The sequence below is a fragment of the Trichechus manatus genome, unplaced genomic scaffold (genome assembly GCF_000243295.1).
Source record: "Trichechus manatus latirostris isolate Lorelei unplaced genomic scaffold, TriManLat1.0 scaffold00011, whole genome shotgun sequence".
Classification (NCBI taxonomy): domain Eukaryota; kingdom Metazoa; phylum Chordata; class Mammalia; order Sirenia; family Trichechidae; genus Trichechus; species Trichechus manatus.
This window is the reverse complement of record NW_004443947.1, coordinates 23,382,289-23,402,854: the sequence shown is the minus strand read 5'-3', so window position 1 is coordinate 23,402,854 and position 20,566 is coordinate 23,382,289. Positions and strand designations below refer to the sequence as shown.

The following is a 20,566-nucleotide window of genomic DNA, read 5'->3' as shown; positions in this document are numbered from 1 at the left end:
AAAAGACCAGATTTACTGGCCTAAAGGAGACTGGAGAAACCCCGAGAGTATGGTCTCCGGACACCCTTTTAGATCAGTGGTGAAGTTACTTCCAAGGTTCACTGTTCAGCCTGGGAGTGGACAGCCCCGTAAAACCAAATGAGACTAACAAGGTACAGGAGTCCAGTGACAAGGGCCAGAAGGCAGAAGGGGACAAGGAAGCTGGTGATAGGGAACACAAGGTTAAGTAAGGATATTGTTGGTGTGTTGTGAGATTGTTAACCGTTGTCACAGGGCAACATTTGTAGTAACCGTTAAATGAGAAACTATTTTGTTCTGTAAGCCTTCATCTTAAGTGAGAATAACAGCACAATTGGAAGAGCGTAGTCAATGTCACTGAACTGTGCATGTTGAAATTTTTGAAATGGTGTATCTTTGGCTACGTGTATTTTCACCAAAAAAAAAAAGGTTGAGAAGTTAGAGGGTTGATATGTTGTGGGGTTGTTAACCAATGTCATAAAACAACATGTGGACTACTGTTTCATGAGAACCTATTTGTTCTGTAAGCCTTCACCTGAAGTACAATAAATAAATAAAAGATACAGCCCACAAGACCTGGTTGAGGCTGTCCTTGTGAGGATTGCTATCACACACGTAGCCAAGACAGCAGGGATAAAGACACGAAAGTGGCAGCAAAACATGAATGTGATGCCTCTAATTCACAACCCAGTGGTTCCAATAAAGAATGGAATGCAGTTGGCAGGGGAAGCTCAGTTCACCTCTCATGCCTGGGATGTTCCACCTTGGACAACAATTAGGCGGGTGGACAGAGAAACCCATCTCTGATTCAGCTTTATAAGAGCTTTGATTCTCTGGCCAACAGTGTATCACTTGTAGGCTGCATGGGAAAAACAAAGCCAGAGGCAGCACATGCTGGGAAGGGGCTTGTCTGAGTGGCTTATTGGCAATGAGAAGCGCACAAGAAAGGCTTACAAAAAAGGACAGGCTCTGCTTTAGAAAGATAAACATACCCAACTATCACAGGCTTAACTCTTTGCTCATCTCTGTGGCCCCTCTAAAGAGAAAACACAAATAAAATATCTACACGGGCTATACAGTGGCTTCATGGGAGGATAATTAGAAATGGAAATAGAAAACCTGAGTTCTAGCTCCAGTTCTGCTACTGACTTCTTTGGGCGGCCACATACATATCATTTAAATTCTATGGGCTCTACTCAGCTGCATGCTGGTTATGGAGCTATGGGTCTCTAGCCTTAGTATCCTCATCAAGAAAAGATAGGTGCTAAAGGGGGCATCGGTAGTTCAATGTGGGAGACCCAGGTTTGATTCCCCGCCAATGCATCTCATGCGCAGCTACCACCCATCCATCAGTGAAGGTTTGCATGTTGCTAGGATGCTGAGTAGGTTTCAGTGGAGCTTCCAGACTAAGATGGACTAGGAGGAAAGGCCTGTCGATCTGCTTCTGAAGATCAGCCGGTGAAAATCCTATGGATCACAATGGTTTGACCCTCAACCAATCATGGGATAGTGCAGGATTAGGCAACATTTCATTCGGTTGTGCGTGGGTCGGCATGAGTTGGGGCCAACTCCACCGAAGCTAACAACAACGGGAGTGTTTCCCTCATAAGGTTGAGAGAAAATCAATGTGATCTATGTCAAGAACTCAGCACAGTGCCTAGAGTATGTAAGTGCTCAGGAAAGTTTAACAATTAATACGACTCTTTGTAAAACAAAGTGGGATGAATGTGCTCTAGGGTGCCTTGTAGCCTGACCGTTGTGTTTTACTCTAAACTCTGGTGAGGTAAAAGGGAAAGGGCTGTGGCCATGCTGGCTGAGAAATCTCAGCTCACGATTTAAAAAGCATAGGCAAGTTTGCCATGGCATCTATATAATGCTGATGTTTATGTTTTGTAATCTTGAGCTATTGCTGGTTATTGCCAGACAAGTCAACTGGCAAGCTAAATTAATGATCACAGTGGTGTGGAAGGTACTGCACAAACAGTCATTTTCATACGGTTGCAGTCACATACCAGGATGCCTGGGAGCTGTAAAACCCTAGGATTGGAAAAAGCCCTGGGTTCTTCTAAGCACATCACTCACTCTCTGACTAAGGGTTATTGAGTACGTTGAGAACCACCTACACCTGGATTATTACTGTCATTTGAATGGTGTTCCTTGAAGAGCAGCCTACAGTAGACTCCATCTACACATTATGCACAGATCACTACCTTGCTGAAGTTTAAGTGGAGCTTATCCTGTATATTATGTGACTTTGCATCTCCTTGCCAGTACCCAATATTCAATAGAATCCTCACACCATGTCAAACCCAAGAGAATAAATTACAAAATAGAAGCTCTCCCACTGCATATGGGGCAGAGGATGGAAGTCATTCCAGCAGAAAGTGTTGCCTCCTGGTAAACCCCACCCATCTTTCTTAGTGCCCCAGCGTTTTGTAGACTGGGGCTGGCCCACCCAGAGTGGCACTACTAAATTCCACACACTCTATTAGAAATTCAAGTGTAGACAGTACCCTCAACTAGACCAAGCTATTAGATATTAATGTTCAGACAACACCTACCTCACTCCAGACCAGCATGGTACCGAATATGACCTGTAACCCATCAAAGAAATTGTCCCCTATGATGATCACAGTTGCGCCTCCCGTCGTCCATCCTTCACTCGGGCTGATGGCTTTGATACAGGGAGTAGCTGCTTTTCAAAACACATGAAAAAGAGAAGGAGTCTGCTGTTAGAACCAAACTTTAATGATGGGAGACTTGAGAAAAAGAAAAAAAAAATCTTTCATCTTTTTTACTAACAGAAAGTCCCTCAAGATCTCAGCATTTTCTAGCTGCAGTGGGACCTGAAACCTAAGGGTGCAATTACGGTTTTAAAAGCATTCTTTTCGTTGTTTCCATTAAGAATACATATATTGCCCCCAAAACCTTATCACGCTTGGTATCTTACGAGATATAACACAGAAGTTAATCTAAATTTATGAAATGCTAAAGATTAAAATAAAATGAGCAACTTTTTGGAACATGCTGGAAACTTTATCTATTTGCTTCATAAATATATCTCCTAAAAAGAAAACTCATACTTTTTTAGACAAACAGTTCTGTTCAATGGGAAGCTAAGAAAGAGAGGAGGCAGGGGCAGGAAATTATTCTCGCTCCATGCCTTCTGTCTATAACACTGGCATAGCAACATTCTGCATGAGAAACCATTATGATTTTTTCAAATAAACGTCATGGATCCCATTTTACAGATTCAAAGAATGTAGGTCACTCAGGGTGAATTGTGTAACCAAATAGCTGAGTCAGGGCTGACCACAGAGAGTCCACATGTCATTTGCTTTGTTGTCTTTCCCAAGCTTTAAACCCTAGAACTGACTTTTGCAAAATGTCATATATCTTCTTTTTCCATTATAAAGGGCCCTTGGAGATGGGAAATATTTGTAAATACTGTGACTGGAGGTGGTTTGCACAGTTAAACATGGCATACTTTCAACAGAATTGCTAGGGTATAAATGTAATTGTGGGATCATGTCTTTGAAATCTTTCAGAGGGCACCTTCAAGGTGCCACCAAGGATTTTTAAACTCTACACTGCCACGCTGTGGGAGGTGTTGTGCAAGGAGAGAAAATGGGACCCTCCTCTTTAATAAAAAGTTTACTAAGTATCCAAGACTGACTTCCCAAGTATTGAAGCCAATGAGAAGATTGGCAAAAAATTACTGTACTTTGTCAAATTTGGCAATATCTCATACTTTAACTTTTGAAAGAAAAAAGGAAAATGTTAAGCCCAGCCCAGTGGGACCATTGCTCACGTGCCACTACACAAACAAGTAGAATGGGCTTGATTTTGATTCAAATTAATCTTATAAAATTGCACAGAGAAGTTTGGAAATATCCAAAGTAAATATTTCTTGTTGGCTGAACCCATAGCAATGCATTTACAACTAAAACTGGGCAGCTCAGATGCCTTTTCTCTTCCCCCATGCTCTCCCAAAAACAAAATAATTAATCAAGAAGATGTAAATTACTCATGATTTGAAAATTCTTGTCCAATTTTTAACACACTTAAAGGTTATGATCAATATTCTAAAGATGTGGGACTTTTTCTTAAAATTTTCCTTTAAAAGTGAAAATGTTTCAATGCATGGTTGAGTACTCTCAAGCCAACGGTAGATTATAATGTGTAATTTCAAGCAATTCTCAAGAGAAATAAACTACATTTAACAACTACATATGATATTTAAAATATAAGCGGTTTGAAAGTATTTTAATGTTCTAAAATCTTAATTCTTAATTTCTAACTCAGTACACTTAGTAGCTGGAGCAGAATAGAAAAGGTGTAGCTATATGCCTGGATACTTCTGAGAAGAATGGAATATTGATTTAACTGAACCAGTCTTGAGAAAGTCCTGCCTGATGGCAAAGTATGGAATCCAATCGTGTCATTAAACTCCATGATCTGGTGGTCTTGGTGTTTATTACGTACGTTAGCTTTGGAATAACTTCTAATTTTTTTTATTTTAATTTTTAATCACACAAGCATACTTCTTTAGATAAATATAGTCTCCACTACTCTTTCTCACTATTGCTCAAAAGAAGACAAAAGGGTGTGCTCATGCAGCTTTGAAAGTCTTGCTTACAGCAAAGACATTATAAGAACATGAACAAGACCTGCTGGTTTTAGACTTCTCTCTCTTCTCTATTTGTTATTTGTGGTACACAGAAGGCATATCGGGGTGTGTGTGTGTTTTCAAACATTTCTTAAGGAAAGTGGTAATATTTTCATATTCTGTGAGTGACCATCCAGAAACAAAGCTTTATGTCAACTAGTTAGAGGAAAGAAAGAGCATCAAGCTTCCAGACAACTTGGTGAGGAGACAATATATAGCACCATCTTCTTAATCTTTAAGAGAAAAAATATTGAAGGGAGTACTCCAGGAAAAGAATGACACACTTATCAACCTACCTATCTCTATATTCTTCTATTCCTGCTTAGCAACTATTTGCCACTCTTAGAAAAGGTAAGCCATGTAGCCCTTTTAGACTTTAGACCTGAAAGGGTTCTAAAGGTCACTTATACATCTGTTATATCAGCAATGAGAGAAGTTCTGTGATGCTTCCCACTGTGAAGTTTGAAAAATACGTAGGGGAGATGTGAGCTGTCTCATTAAGAGAGAGGGTTGGGGAGGAGGTGCTACTGATATTTAGTACCTGGAGGTCAAGAATGCTAACTATCCAGAAATGCATGGCATAGTCCCCCAAATGAAGAACTCCAAAATGCCAATCATGCAAGTTGAAAAACACTGTGACTAGCTAGAAGGGGCCCTGGTGGTGCAACTGTTAAGCACTCGGCTGCTAACCAAAAGTGTGGAAGTTCGAACCCACCCAGTGGCTCCATGGGAGAAAGACCTGGAGATCTGTTTCCACAAAGATTACAGCCTAGGAAACCTTATGGGGCAGTTCTACTCTGTCACATGGGGTAGCTATGAGACAGAAATTGACTCAACAGAACACAACAACAATAGCTAAAGGGATCAGGCCTAAGAGCTGATATCAAGACTCACAGATCCACGTGGGCCAAGGCAAGAAACACAAATCAATAGCAGCCCAGGATCTCAGAACAAGCATGAAATGAATGGCTGCTAGTGCTCAGGATAGGGGAAGCAATGGGAAATAATGGAGATGTTGGTGAATTGCAAAGCACATGCCCTACGTGTAGGCGGCATATGCTGCTCAGCTTCAGCCTGGGTCATCCCACACAAAAGCTGGCCAGTGTGGTCTGATTCACTGATATGGCAAAAGAAGCCAGGAACTCAGATTTTTATGTGAGATTTCCTAATCTTTAAATGTTGGCAACCAAAACCAAAAACCAAACCCGCTGCCGTCGAGTTCATTCCAACTCATACCAACCCTACAGGACAGAGTAGAACTGCTTCATAGGATTTCCAAGGAGTAGCTGGTGGATTCAAACTCTTAACCACAGCGCCACCAAGGCTGCAAACGTTGGCAACTAAAAAAAAAAAAAAATCTGTAGGCCAAACAAAACATTAATGGGCTGGATTCAACTCATAAGCCATCATTTTTCAATTTTACCCTAGAGTTCCAAACTTACCAGGCTAAAAGCAGAACAGGGAATAGTTGCAAAAATGCCCAAAATTACAAGTTCCTAAATGTTCACTGCAGGAATGATAGTAAAACCTTCAAAAGGGTCTAGGTGTCCCCCAGTAGTGGAGTGGTTAAATAAGTTATAGTATATCCATGCTATAGAATACAAGGAGTGTCATTAGAATGGATGAGAAAGAAATGTTGATATTGAAAGATGTCAAGAATATATTAGTAAGTGAAAAAAGTAATTTGCAAACTAATGAACAGTGTGATCTTATTTTAAAAAATGATATATGTAAGCCTGTATGTATGTGTGGGTGTGGGTTGTACATGTAGAGTTATGTGTAAACAGGTATGACGGACACAGGCCTGGAATGATGTACACCAACTGTCTTTAGGAGTTCTTATGAAAGAGGACTATGATTAGGGTGGGGCTGAGAGAGAAGGGGGACTATTAAGTTTTACTCTATAGACATATGTATGATTGGAATGTTTTATATATTACTTTGATAATATAATAATAAAAAGGTAATAGGTTACAATAATAAGAAATTAAATAACAGCAGTGTTTAATTGTGTAAGAGATAACAGATGCACTTTTTAGAGCAAACTGATACTAATTTTAAGAAATCAAAAAAGAAAAAAGAAAAACCGCTGTGCTAACTAATGGATCCTGAGCCTCTCCTTTTCTCTTCTTTTTGAGCGAGTTTTCTCTGAGGAAGCTCAGAGCACATCTACAGCAGACAGAGACTTGTTTTTCTTTCACTCAGGATACACGGAGAGATGCAGTAGGAAGATGGGAAAAGATTGCTTTCAATAGTCATCTCGGATGGGTCCAGTGGAATTTGAAAGTGAAAAGATTTACGGAGAGTTCAATCCAGCCCAGGGATGTAATAATCAATACAATTCTATCTCCAAGAAAATATTATGGAATGAGGGAATTGGTGGTGGTATTTATATTCACAATCACTTTTACCAGCAAATTCTTGATTTAATTAATAAAAAGGTTCTTTCTCCTTCATCAATGAATTTTCACACTCCAATTAACCACAAGGACAGCCAGCCAGTTTCTGGTTTTAAATCTCATTAAAAATAAAAGTATTTGGAGTAGATTTTTTTTTTCTTTGCCTTTTTTTATTCCTACCCCCCACCCCAGCAACCAAAGTAGAGGAGATTTTCCTTCCTTCAAACTATGACAATAACATGATTACCCCACCACAGTTTAGCATAATGGCTCTGAAATGCTCGTGGCACATTGCAGAGTTAAAGTGGAAATTATTAGGTAGCTTTTCTTTGTTATAATAATGATCACTCCACAAATAAAAGCTCTTCTCCCAAAGGTACTGCAAGGCACAAAATGCTAATTCTGAAGATTATGTGTGCGCTTTTATTAAATATTACTATGCCCTGCCTGTTTGAGGGCTTCCCTGCTCTGATTGTTTTATGAGTACCATGTTAATGTCATTCCCATCTTGCTAGCAGCAGGCACACGTTTTAGCGTTTGTATGAGAGCTGATCAAAGGCCACGTGCTGGGGGAATTGCTGAGAAAACACGGACAAGCGACAAAAATCTAACAGATTAATTGGTTTAAATTTCATTTCAGGGTGTTGAACTTTGGCTCGGGACTCTAATAGTACACTGTGAGTCAGGGCCTAATTACCAGATTTCCAATTTGCTTCTGAACAATGGTCGTGGTGAGAAGGAAAAAGAGAGGGAAGGATAAAAAAAAAAAAAATCGTTCAGCCTCCCGTACATATTTAACAACTAATGTTCTGTGTGCAGATAACGGCACGGGGGACATTTGCTATCACCTGCTCTACCTCCAGAGCATTTATATTTCGGTTCAAATAGCCATGGAAGGCAGAAGAAACCACAAATGCCATCCGCAGTTTAAAATTTTCTGATTTACAGAATCAGTGTTACATGACTCAAGTGCCTGCGCACTCACACTGGAAGAGTCGGGCTCTTTATTAGCAAGGGGAATTTATAAGCTGGAATCGCGCCTCAGCCTCCAGTAGAAATGATCCATTTCATTGATAGAAAGCAAAGGGCCAGGAGAGCCATGTTTACCTCCAGGTTTATGGGTGGCCTTGGGAATAAGGGTTAATTGAGCTCAGAGGTGCCTGCCCATTGAGGTGAAATAGTGGTGTGCGCAGCTATCAGCAGGGTCCCGGGGCTGCTCTTACTTTGTTCTGGGATCAATACCTCGCTTGTTTGGGGTAGCTGTACAGATGACCCGGGTGGGTTCCACATTAATCATTCCTTATGCCAAAAATGAGGCTTTTGCACCAGTTGATGCCCCATTAAGGAAGCCTAATTAGAGATGAATTGTTTGTTTTCCCCTTCCTCTACTTAAATAAATGCCATTGTTAGTTGCCATCCAGTTGATTCTGACTCAGGGCAACCCCATGTATTACAGAATAGAACTGCTCCACAGGGATCTCCCGGCTGTAATCTTAATGGAAGCAGATCGCCAGGCCTTTTCTTCTGCATTTCCACTGAGTGGGGTAGAACCACCAGCCTTTAGGTTAGCAGCTGAGCGCAAACCATTTGTGCCACTGCGCCACCTAGGGACCTACTTAAATTAATAAATTCGGTGGTTAAGAGCTACGGCTGCTAACCAAAAGGTCAGCAGTTCGAATCCACCAGCCACTCCTGTCCTACAGAGTCGCTATGAGTTAGAATCAACTCAACAGCAACTTTTTTTGGGGGGGAGGGGAACAACACTTTATCAAGCTGGTAAAAAATACAAACTCAGAAATGTTTCAATTCCTTTCTTAAATCTCAAGAGAAAATGCCACTAAAGTGGTACGGTTATTTTCTATTTCCATTGTATATGGTACATGAGTAGATCTAAGCTCTCTTTTGCCACCATTAGAGTAACCAGAATTCTCTATTAATGAGCATTTCTAACAAGCAGGTAACTGATGCTTACAACAGAGGTTCTGTAAGATACCAGCATCAGCTCTTACTGACTTCTGAGTCAAGACAGAAAGATGAAGTTATGTTAAGTTGATTTTAACATTTGGAGTATTATAGTATTTTAAAATGGGCAAGAGCTCCAGCTGTTCAGATTCCACATCTCCCACTTGGTGCGACCTTGAAGCAGTCACTTTAAGCTATAGTTTCCACACAGGGGCCTATCTTGTAGACTTCTGGCAAAACACGCAGAAAGTGTCCACTTTTGTTGTTTTACTGTGTGCCAAGCACATAGTACACTAGCTGGCTGCTATCATTATTATCATCAAGTCCATATTAATCAGAATTTACTTGTTTACTAGAATGCCCTATTCTCTAATCATTCCAGATTATATAATAATTTATTGTTATACTTCCCTAGGAACTTCAAATTCAGCTACTTGCTAACATATCCAGCTAAATTTACTGAGTAGGTGGATTTGGCATCAGTCCCTCCAAAGCAGAATGTTTTTCAAAGGATCTCATTTGCCTGGAATGAATATTAATGGGAAATTTTTCAGAAATGAGGAATTGACTTCAATGTTATTGTCCCAAACTTTTCAGACTTGGCAGAAGATGCTATGAAACCCATGAGCTCAGCTCATTTCTGCAGCATACTTGTGATCTGATAAAATCTCAGGCCCTTCTCCCTTTTATCTACTTGATTTTGGTGATGTTGTGCTTGGGAGCAACCCTGTTCCACAGACTAATGGGGACACAAAGTACCTCTGACTTGGACTCGCCCACCGATATCTGCTCTTCCTGCTAAATCAAAACAATTGTTTTTGCTGTTTATTGGAGCGAAACAGTGACTTTCCCAACTGCTCACAGCTCAGTGGCACCAAAATTTGCTTTCTTTGATCCTGGAGATTAGCAGCTACTAGACAGGAAGGAGGACAGAGGGGCTGCCCCAAGCCAGAAGACTGGCGTTCTGTATTTTCACCACGTACAGGGGGACAATCTATTCTTGGTTCACCCATCCTCCAACTGGATGCCTCCAATACCAGCAACACTGATAATGCTGACCTCAAAGCTAGCCCGAGTTCATGCAAGCTTCACTTTTAGAATGCTGACATTATTACAGAGTCACAGTCAGCCAACTGAATGAATGAATGAGCTAATTAAATAATTAATCAGACAGTTTCGTTATTCAAGGTGTAGTAGTCTTGTAACACTAACGCTCTGCTTTGAGTTACTAGAGATTTGTTTCTGCATTCCTTTGTTTTCTGCCGTAATTGCTTGATGCAGTTAAGCATTTTATTGGTATATTAGGGTTTTTATTTTGTTTTGTTTTGCTGTTGGTCTGCATTTATTGCCCTGTCCACTAGCACATCTAGATGTTACTTGGCAAAGAATCATGGTGTATATACAAGAGGGTCTGTGTGTGTGTTGGGGAGTGGGTGGCAGAGGTGGTGTTTGTCACTTTTTTTTTTAAAAGAGAAATGTAACCCATGATACAGAGATTTCTCAACCCCAGATGCAATTAAACCTATTAAATATTAAATGAGGATATTGAGAATTTCAAGTGTTTTTCATCCTTTATTCCAAAGTGACTTCATTTGGCAAGAAAGCCCTTGCTTTGACAACGCTAATGGCTCTCATAGAGAAGGACAAAAGGAAAAATCCATAGTCACTAAATGGAAATGTAGCCCCAACGTTGATCAGCACTAGGCAGAAGTAACCTGGCCGTGAATATCCATGTGTACCTAAGCTTTATGCCATAGCATCTATGTTCCAAGCTATGCCATTTGCTAATTATACACAGAGCCCAAATTGTATCTACCTCCTGTTCATTTTGCAACTTCCTTATTTTACTCTAAGGAGACCTGGTGCAGTGGTTAAGCACTTGGCTGCTAACAGCGGGAGAAAGATACGGCAGTCTGCTTCTGTAAAGATTACAGCCTTGGAAACCCTATGGGGCAGTTCTACTCTGTCCTATGGGTCACTATAAGTCAGAATCTATTCGACAGCAATGGGTTTATTCTCCTCTGAATTAGCAAAATCCCTCGACAATCAGTGGACATAGAACCTGAGCAAGGGAAGGACAGAATTCCTGGTACAACAATTATAATCCAAAACATTCCAGGGAAAGTACTTTTGGATTTCTGAATATGTCTGTCTGAGATCCAGAAATCTGTGCAGGTTCAGTACACAAAGTGGTTTAACAATTTAGCAGTGAAAAATCTTGACATCATGATATACCTGTAGCTTCCAAATTGCACTTGAAAGACTTGCTGAAGGCTTTTTGATTTAATGACACCTAACATAGCATTGTTTCATAATATGCAAAAATTGTTTGTTAAATACACTGTGGAAGCTCAGATATTTATAACTCAAGGAGGTGTGGAGGCGCTATTTTTCACCTCCGTTTGATCTGCCAAATTCAAAATTAAGATGTACAAAATACTAATGCTAGGGCAGCTAACGGCAAATATTGCCATCAGTTAGTTCTTTCTTTTGCCCCCCTCTTGTTGTATGATTGTCAGCTACTTCCTTGCAAAGGAATGGGGAAAAAAATTGTCATAGAGGGTGGGGGAATCCTCAAAATGAATTACTCACAGATCAATTGTGATATTTGTTGCAACAATAGTAAATTCTCTTGCCTCTGATTATACAATAAGTAAATAACTCTTTTCTTCCTGCCAAAGAGAACTTTCATGCATGAATTTATTTTTAGGCCAATTTCCCTTATTATCCTGTTGTAAGAAAAGTTCAAGGAATGAAAGCCAGGGAAGAAAGGGAAATGAAAATACCTTCCAAAAATGGACACCCTATATTGTAAAAAGAGGAAACAATTTTCAGGCAAAAAAAAAAAAAAAATCAACATGTAATGCTTCTTCAAGGAATACTCAAGTCTGTATTCACAAGCAATCTTCCTGGGTCTGGAAAATCATAAAGTCAAATATGAGCAAGTCTAGTGGAAAATCTGTGACGTTAATCTTGGCTGGAGTCATGTTTTTAACAGGCCTTGAATGTGTGTGCCGGATTATCCAGATGGCCATACAGGAATCAGCCTGATAGGATTAAACCTTTATGCTGAACTCTGCTCCATCTGTTCACCAAGGTTTGCCTTTCCTTATCTGAATATGAATTTTTAGCCTCCTTGTGTCTGGGAGCAGGACTAAATTCAGCATTTAAAATATAGATGCATGCAGATAATTGAACGTTCCATTCATTAGTCTCAGTTTATATCAGCTGGGCCTTTTTCTAGAAAACATTTTCCCTAAAAATTTTGCTAAAAAGAAATTTAAAAGTATGTAGGGTCTCTTTTTTGTTAGAGGGTTTTGTCTTGCTCTTCCTATTGAATTATAGGACTCGTTCAATTCACTCTCATCATAGGGGTTTACACTGATGTTTGCACACAAAGTGAAGAAAATAAGACATGGCATCCTTTCAGCAGAGTTTGGCCATAAGAATCTAATGGAATAAAGGATTCAAGCAGAAGAGTCAAATCTGTGTTTTGTTCTTCCTTTACATTACAAGGCGATTGGCATTAGCCATCATTTGATAAAATTAGTTATATCAGCCTTTTCCATCATTTTCCTTAGGTTTTCTATATTTTTAAGGCTACTTTTTGGGGGGGAGGGAGCGAGGTCTTAATTCAGAGTTTATCCTGAATGAAACAGGCTGACGTTTGTTTTGCCTCCCTGTGCTTGTATTCCTATAAGAAATGAAGTTATATATTTATAAGCTGGAAAACCTGGCTTAGGAACAAAAGTTAGTTATAGGACAGAGGCCTATGAGTTGGCAATAGGCTGAAGCCTGGTAGATGGTTCTGGGGTTTCCAACCGTGTGACCAAGGAAAATGAGAGTTCCTGGGTGACTCAAACAGTTAAGTGTTCTACTAGTAACCAAAGGTTGGTGGTTCAAACTCATCCAGAGACACCTCAGAAGAAAGGCTTGGAGATCTGCTTCCAAAAGGTCACAGCCTTGAAAACCCTCAGAAGCACAGTTCTACTCTGTAACGAATGGGGTCAACATGAGTAGGAATCAACTCCCTGGCAACTGGTTTGTTTTTTTCTGGTTTACTGATCGCCCAGAACTTCCCAGGCAAACAGCATGCAAATGAATTATAAGTTGCATCAGAGAGGGATTTTTAAAAATCCTACTTTGAGGCCAGTTTATGGTAACATGATCACTGGAAGTGCTCAGTATGTGCTTAGCATGGAAATCACAAGAGGTAGTAGCCGTGGAACCTCAGCCCATGGAACATAGAACCCCTCTAGCACTAGCAAGAGTCCCTAAGTGGTGTAAACAATTAATGCACTTGTCTACTAACGAAATGGTTGGCGGCTAGAGACCACCCGGAGGTGCCTTGGAAGAAAGGCCTGGCGATCTACTTCTGAAAAATCAGCTTGAAAATCCTAGGCAGCACAGTTCTACTCTAACACATACGAGTCATCATGAGTCAGAAAATCAACTCAAGAGTAACTGCTTTATTGTTGTTGTTGCTTTAGCAGTCTAGCAGGGCTCCCTCCGCTCTCCCAGTCCCCTCAGTAACACTCGCTTTCTGCTCTAAACTGTCATGGATAATAGGCCAAGCAGCTCATCAAATAAGTTAGGCTTTTCAACAGAGAGGTACAGCTACTATGTTTAAGCAGTACCCTTAACTGGACAGTCAGTGAACAGAGAGCAGCGAAATTTCTCATCAAGCTTAAGATGAGTTAGGCTTATTGGTAAAAGTATGCATATAAATATCTTGCAAAACATATGTCTTTTGCTCTTTAAATGGACGAGAATTCTAGTCAGATAACAAGAGGTGGTTCTCTTTCTGGAAGCAGGTGACCCTAAAAGATGAAGCCCGCTACAGGTAATCTCTTGTGAGATGGACATGCTCACACACACAGCTCTAGTGCCTGTTCTCACATGTTATCCTAAATGAGAACACCTTACTGGAATTCAATCTCATTACTTAAATCTGCTCTAGACACATGTAGCTGTTTTAAATTGTAATTAATTACAATAAAGTAAAAATCATTTTCTCAGTCATACTAGCCACATTTCGAGTGCTCGATGGTCACATGTGGCTAGTGGCTATCATATTGGACAGTGCACAGATAGAACATGTCCATCATCACAGGAAGTTCTACTGGGCAGTGTTGATCTAAGGACCAAGTTTAAATAACTAAGCCTATATTTGATAAAGACTAATTAGAGCTACCATTTATAGCGGGCTCTCCGCGGACCAGCCGCTGTACTAGGCACGTTCAATCTCTAATCCCTCCAAAAGGGATCACAGAATCAAAAACCCACAGAGCAGGCAGGAAGGTAAGTGAATAAAATGGACTGGGCGTAACACAATGGGAGTGGTGGGGTCTGTGGCTTACTGGAGAGTATATGCCCTTCCAAAACGGAAGCCACTGCTCAGTTACACCTAATTGTTGCCATTTGAGAATGCGGGCCCCACACTGCCAGCTCTTCTGATTATAAAGGGAACTTGCAAATCCAGATTTTCATATAAAATCGCTTTATTTTATACTGTCAGCAACAAATTTAGATAATTTCTTAAAGCACCATGCAAATCAAACCTATATATGGCTGGGAATTGGGTTCAGCCCATAATCCACAGTGTACAATGTACATAAATCCTGGAAGGGCCAAGAATCATCTTTTGGTTATTTATTTCTGCAGCCACACGACTAATACTGCCAGTCACTCATCAAACAACCAACAAACCACAACCACTTTGATTCCGTTTCTGATTTTTAAGGCTGTTCCCAGAACATCATGAGAGTCCTCAGCTGCCCTCCCTCTGCTATGCAGAAGATTTTCTATTGTCATCATACAAGATGGCATAGATAGTGACTTTTTAAGGAAACTGTGTTTTGAATGTGAGCAGCATCTCAAAATCAACCTAGCCCAACCTTTAGTAATGCACAACTCCTGCTTTGTGCTTTTCAGAATAGTGTTGTTTACATTTCTCTCCACGACCCAGGCTGTGATTGCTAACATTATTTGAGTGAACTTTTATTATTGAGAGCGTTATCATTTTGAGCCAGTTTCCTCTCCTCCCTGACACATTCACTGATGCTGTAATCCAGTGTTTGTTATAGCACAGATGTTTCCGTGGTGATGATCTGTGACGTCACAAGCGCCAGAATGAGTATCATCGAACTTATCCACACAAGAGGTGTAGAGAAGCATGGGGACTCCACTTCCGTTTAAACACCGTGTTATACTGACTCAACTTCCTCAGAAATTACTCTTTGGAGTCAGGGCTGTTCTAACTGGACTGTGAAGAGCAAATGCTCACATTTGCCTGTTTTTGTGATTCATTTCTAATGTCTGATTACGTGCAAAGTCCAGTCTACATACAAAAACCCAGTTAATCTTCCTCCGAGACCAGCTTTCAAAACATTACTGCTGAAAAGTTTTCTGTAGTTTCCCCTCAGCCTTCAGGATCAAGTCCACCTCAGGAGCCTGGCTTTTGAAACTTTCAGTAATCCGACCGACTCTCCCTTTCCAGCTTCATCCCTGCCTCTCCTCAGTCTGGAGGCAAAACTGCAGTATTTAAGAGCACTGGCTCTGGATTCAGGGTGCCTGGGCTCATAGTTCAGCCTCACCACTTACTAGCTTGGGCAAATTCCTTAACTTTTCTTAAGCTTCAATTTCCACCACTTTAATTTGAGATAGTAATATTAACAAGAGAACCCACCTTGTGAGGTGGTTGTGAGGTTTTAGTAAGACAATCTCTGTAAAAGGCTCAGTAGTGAGCTCTGTAATATGTGATAAATAAATAAGACGATGAGGAGGAGGATGAGTGGGAGGAGGAGAAACTAGAGGAGGAGGAGGAGGAAGACAAGGAAGAAGAAAACGAAGATGATGATGACAGTCTCTCCGAATCCACTGTTTGCAAACATGCTTTGCACATTCCCATTTTTTTCACACCATTCACTTCCATCCAGCCAAACAGTACTTGGCCAAAGTCTTGGCCATTGAGTCTTCTGAGTGAAGCCGTTTCTTTCTACCCCAGTCTACAAAACACTAACCCTTCAGAATGCTCCTTCACGTATTTTCCATTCATTTGGCATTCACTGCACTTTGCCTTAAACTCTTATCTTGATATATGGATGTGCCTGATGCAAACAGTTTGTTTGTGCTTGATTACTAAGCAAAAGGTTGGCAATTCGAATCCATTCAGAGGTGCCATGGAAGGGAAGCTTGGCAATCTACTTCTGTAAGATTATAGTCATTGAAAACCCTATGGAACAGTTCTGCTCTGAAACACATGGGGTCACTATGAGTTGGAATTGACTCAAAAGCAATGGGTTTGGTTTTTGGCTTTGATATGTGTATAGTGGTTAAGAGTTCGACTGCTAACCAAAAGGTCAGCAATTCGAATCCACCAGGCACTCCTTGAAAACCCTATGAGGCAGTTCTACTCTGTCCTATAGGGTCAATCGACTCAATGGCAATTTTTGTTTGTTTGTTTGTTTTTTAATGTGTATAGCTGGGCATGTATCTGTATGCAAATAAACCCACCACACCCTTTGCAAGCAGGGATTCTCATTCGTTCATTCATAAAGTGGATGGATAGCGATCTGCACTTAACCAGCACCTGACCATTAACTAGCATTGTTAAGTTTTCAAAGGGTTTTCTTATATATTATCTGGATAATTCTTAAACCCAACCCTGAGAAGTAGACAAGCAGATGTCATTCTTCATTCCACTTCACAAATGAGGTAACTGAGTCTCACAAAAGCAACAATCCAAGTCTTGAACTTGAGACTTCGAGAGTCCACTTTGATTGATATAACTCAAATATTTAAAACACCCAAACTACCTTTTAATTTTCGGTATTTATCTGAAATTTCTGCTCAGTTTGGCTAAGATATTCACTTCAATCATGTATATACAGCCAAAGTCCCGTAAAATATGACTTGTGCAATGCCTTATTCCCAAGATAGAGGGTGGATATTTATTAACTTTACAGAATATTACTACTCTATTTCCAAGTAAAGTTATTTTCCCCCTAAGACTCAGGCTCATGTATGAAATATAGTAAAATCTCTTTGTACCTTCTTCTACTTCCAAGTTCAGGAAAAAGCATCCTAATATAATACCACAGGTGCCAGTTTAAACACAGGAACATTGAAAAATACTCTCAGACTTCCAGGCTTAGAAGCTTTCCTATTGTTATAAGTTGAGCTGCTACACACATACAGAGTTTGAATGTAAGTGACAGGAAACTCTTGAGAACTAACATTTTTAAAGTGTAGGGAAGTTACCATTAACTTTCATTTCAATCTGGACACTAGCCATCTCAACCGTGTTCATTATAGAATTTTGCACATACAAAGAAAATAACAGCTTACTAATTAACAAATAAACCAAACCAAAACAAGCCTGTTGCTGTGGAGTCAACTTCGACTCATAGCAACCCTTTAGGACAGAGTAGAACTGCCCCATAGGGTTTCCAAGGCTGGAACGTCTTTCTTCTGTGGAGTGACTGGTGGGTTTGAACTGCCAACTTTTCAGTTAGCAGCCAGGCGCTTAATCACTGTGCCACCAGGGCTCAAATACATTATCCTAAAATGGCGTCTTAATATTTTCCCCCAACAGCTTCTTTTTTCTTTTTTCATTTGAACAACAAGGATTGAAATCCATAGGCCTTTAGCTAACGAAATCAAGAAAAGCTTCTAGGATTCTGCCAAATTTGAAAAGTAGAGGAATCTGAGGTCAGACTTCGTAGCTTTGTTGCACATGGTAATTACTTACTGGAAGAACACAGCTGGTTGGATGATTCAGCCAATAGATTCTAGCAAAGAAAACCAAATCCAGTTGCCATCAAGGAGACTCCAACTCATAGCGACCCCATGTGTGTCATAGTTAAAACTGCTGTACAGGGTTTTCAACGGCTGAATTCTTGGAAGTAGATCCCTGAGTCTTTCTTGCAAGGCGCTTTTGTGTGGACTGGAACTTCCCAATTTTCAGTTAGCAGCCAAGCACATCAACTGTTTGTACAACCCAGGGACTCCTTCTAGCACAGAAAGACTGCTCTAATTCATGAAAGAAATATTTTCCTCCTCTATCAGGGTTTACACGCAACTACTAACCAAAAGGTTGATGGTTTGAACCCACCCAGCGGTGCCACAAAAGAAAGGCCTCACGATCTGCTTCCATAAAGATTGTTGTTGCTATTAGTTGCCATTGAGTTTGTTCTGACTCATGGTGACTCATGAGTTACAGAGTAGAACTGCTCCATAGGGTTTTCTTGTCTGTAATCTTTACAGAAGCAGATCACCAGGCCCTCCTTCTGCAGAGCCACTGGGTAGGTTCAAACCATCAGCCTTCAGGTTAGCAGCGAATGAAAATCATTTACGTTACCTAGGGGCCTTTCCGTAAAGATTATAGCCATGAAAACCCTATGGAGCAGTTCTACTCTAACCCGTGGGGTCGCCATGAGTCAGAATCAACTCAATGGCAACAAATTTGGTTTGGGATTGGTATCAAGAAATGATAAAATACATTGGGACTTCTGGGATGCACCCCCATTGTCCACTTTTCCACAGATAATGCACCTGACAGCATCTGTCTCAGGCTTGGCACATAGTAGGTGCTCTGTACCTGTTGGCTTCCCCACCTCTGCTCAAAAGAGAAGTAGATAAAGAAGCAAGTTCTCAATTAATTTTCATCATTCTTCTATGTAACAGCCAAAGTATAATGCTATCTATTTGTATTTTACATATGTTTGTATCTTAAAATTTTTATTATTTTGCACCAAGGTGGATGAAAGAAACCAAAGAGCTCAAAAGAAGCCCCAAACCTGACACCATCTGTGTCCGTTTCCCTGGTTTCCTCGGTTACATTTCTCCCTAGAATCGCTGGTGAAGAATGTGGGTTTGAACAACTGGTGCCCTGCTGGCTGCAACTGTCAATTAAATCAGTCAGCAACACAGGGGCATATGTTCACATATAAAATATTGATTAATTTCACAGATTGGGATAAAAATACAGAAGGACTTGGGTTCCACTTTCCTGCTAACCAGTTCCATTCAGATCTATTTTTGTGCCCCGTGGGCTGGAGAGTGTTACTTTTGTGTTTCACTTTTCTTCCCCTTCTTTGGTTACTGTCTGGTTTCCCATGTCAGTGCCTCTGTTATGACTGACCAGCAACATACGTTTAAGCAGGATTATAATTACTAGGTCACCTCCCAGCCAGCCTGCCCATCGCAGGCTGGCAGCAAAGCAACCGTCTTACAATCCATGCCTCAGAGTTTCTCTTTCTCCTCTCCAGGTAGATCACTTTTTTTTTCCTGAGGATGCTAAAATCATGCTGATAGCATCATGTTCATCTGATAAGGATGATGATCACCTAATTTCTATAAAGTTTCATTTCTGTCTGCTGGGTATTTCAAGTTGCAGGGCTGGCACAGGGAGATTGAGATGGGCTGCTTGATAATGTGACGTGATACCAGGATTTTTTATCTTAACCCAGAAAAGCGCCTTCCCATATATCACTGCACATGCCAACTAACTTACCCTTGGGATTTGGCACAGATCTGGCTTTTCAATTTGTCTTTGAGTAACGTCGTCAATTCGCTTCAATTGAAGCAGGTATTATATTATGGGCTTAAATAGCAGGAGAATTTCTCTCCACCTCTGAAGCCCAATGTTAGGGGGTTGGCACTGGCTAAAGAGTGGGAAAGAACAGTGGTTAGGACCGCCTTGTGTCAGCTACTTGGAGGTCCACAACCATATCCTAGAAGGATGACCTCAGTTTCCCTCTCATGTTAAATGGACATAATAATAGTGCTGCCCTCCTATGGCTGCTAAGAACATTAAAAGAGATGATACAAAGTGCTTAGCACTGAACCTGATGTGTAGTCAGTGCTCTGTGGCTGTTATCATTATCACCAAAATCATCATCACCAGAAACATTGGTTTGAAAACTAGCATTTGACTGGATAATAAACTCTGCTAACTTTGATTGAGAAAACACAAGGGGCCTATATCTCCAAGTCACAGTGAAACCAATCCATGCTCAATTTCTAAAATTATTTTCTCAGAATTAGATCTCAGACCCAACCCATCTTCCCTATTAGCCCTCCTCCTGGTTTCCAATGTTCCCACTTGGGGCCTTTGAACATTCTTTCCCCTCTGCCTAAAACGCTCCTTCCTCTTTGTCCACTAAATCCTCCTCATTCTTGTTTTAAATTTTTGGAAGTCTCCCTGATTCTTCAGACTTGGCTAAGTCCCTTTATTTTAAGTTCTCGTGTCGTGGTGGTGGTGGTGGTGTGCTGTTGAGGCTATTTTCGACTCACAGCAACCCAGTGTGACAGAGTAGAACTGCCACTTAGGGTTTTCTACGCTGTAATCTTTACAGGAGCAGATTGCCAAGTCTTTCTCCCATGGAGCCACTGGGTGAATTTGAACCACCAACCTTTCGGTTAGCAGTCGAGCACTTAACCCTTGCGCCACCAGGGTTCCTTAGTGGTCTGTATATCTGCTTTATACACTTACCGTAATTGCAATTTAAATAAT

At 40.6% G+C, this 20,566-nt stretch overlaps 1 protein-coding gene across 1 annotated transcript in view; it reads right to left on the bottom strand.

The window, feature by feature from the left end:
* EBF1 (EBF transcription factor 1) overlaps window positions 1-20,566 on the bottom strand; it is a 501,677-nt gene that overhangs the window by 111,682 nt on the left and 369,429 nt on the right. Inside the window, exon 10 of the mRNA XM_004371251.3 lies at window positions 2,580-2,710. Coding sequence (XP_004371308.2) covers window positions 2,580-2,710 — 131 coding nt within the window. The remainder of the gene's footprint in view (window positions 1-2,579; window positions 2,711-20,566) is intronic.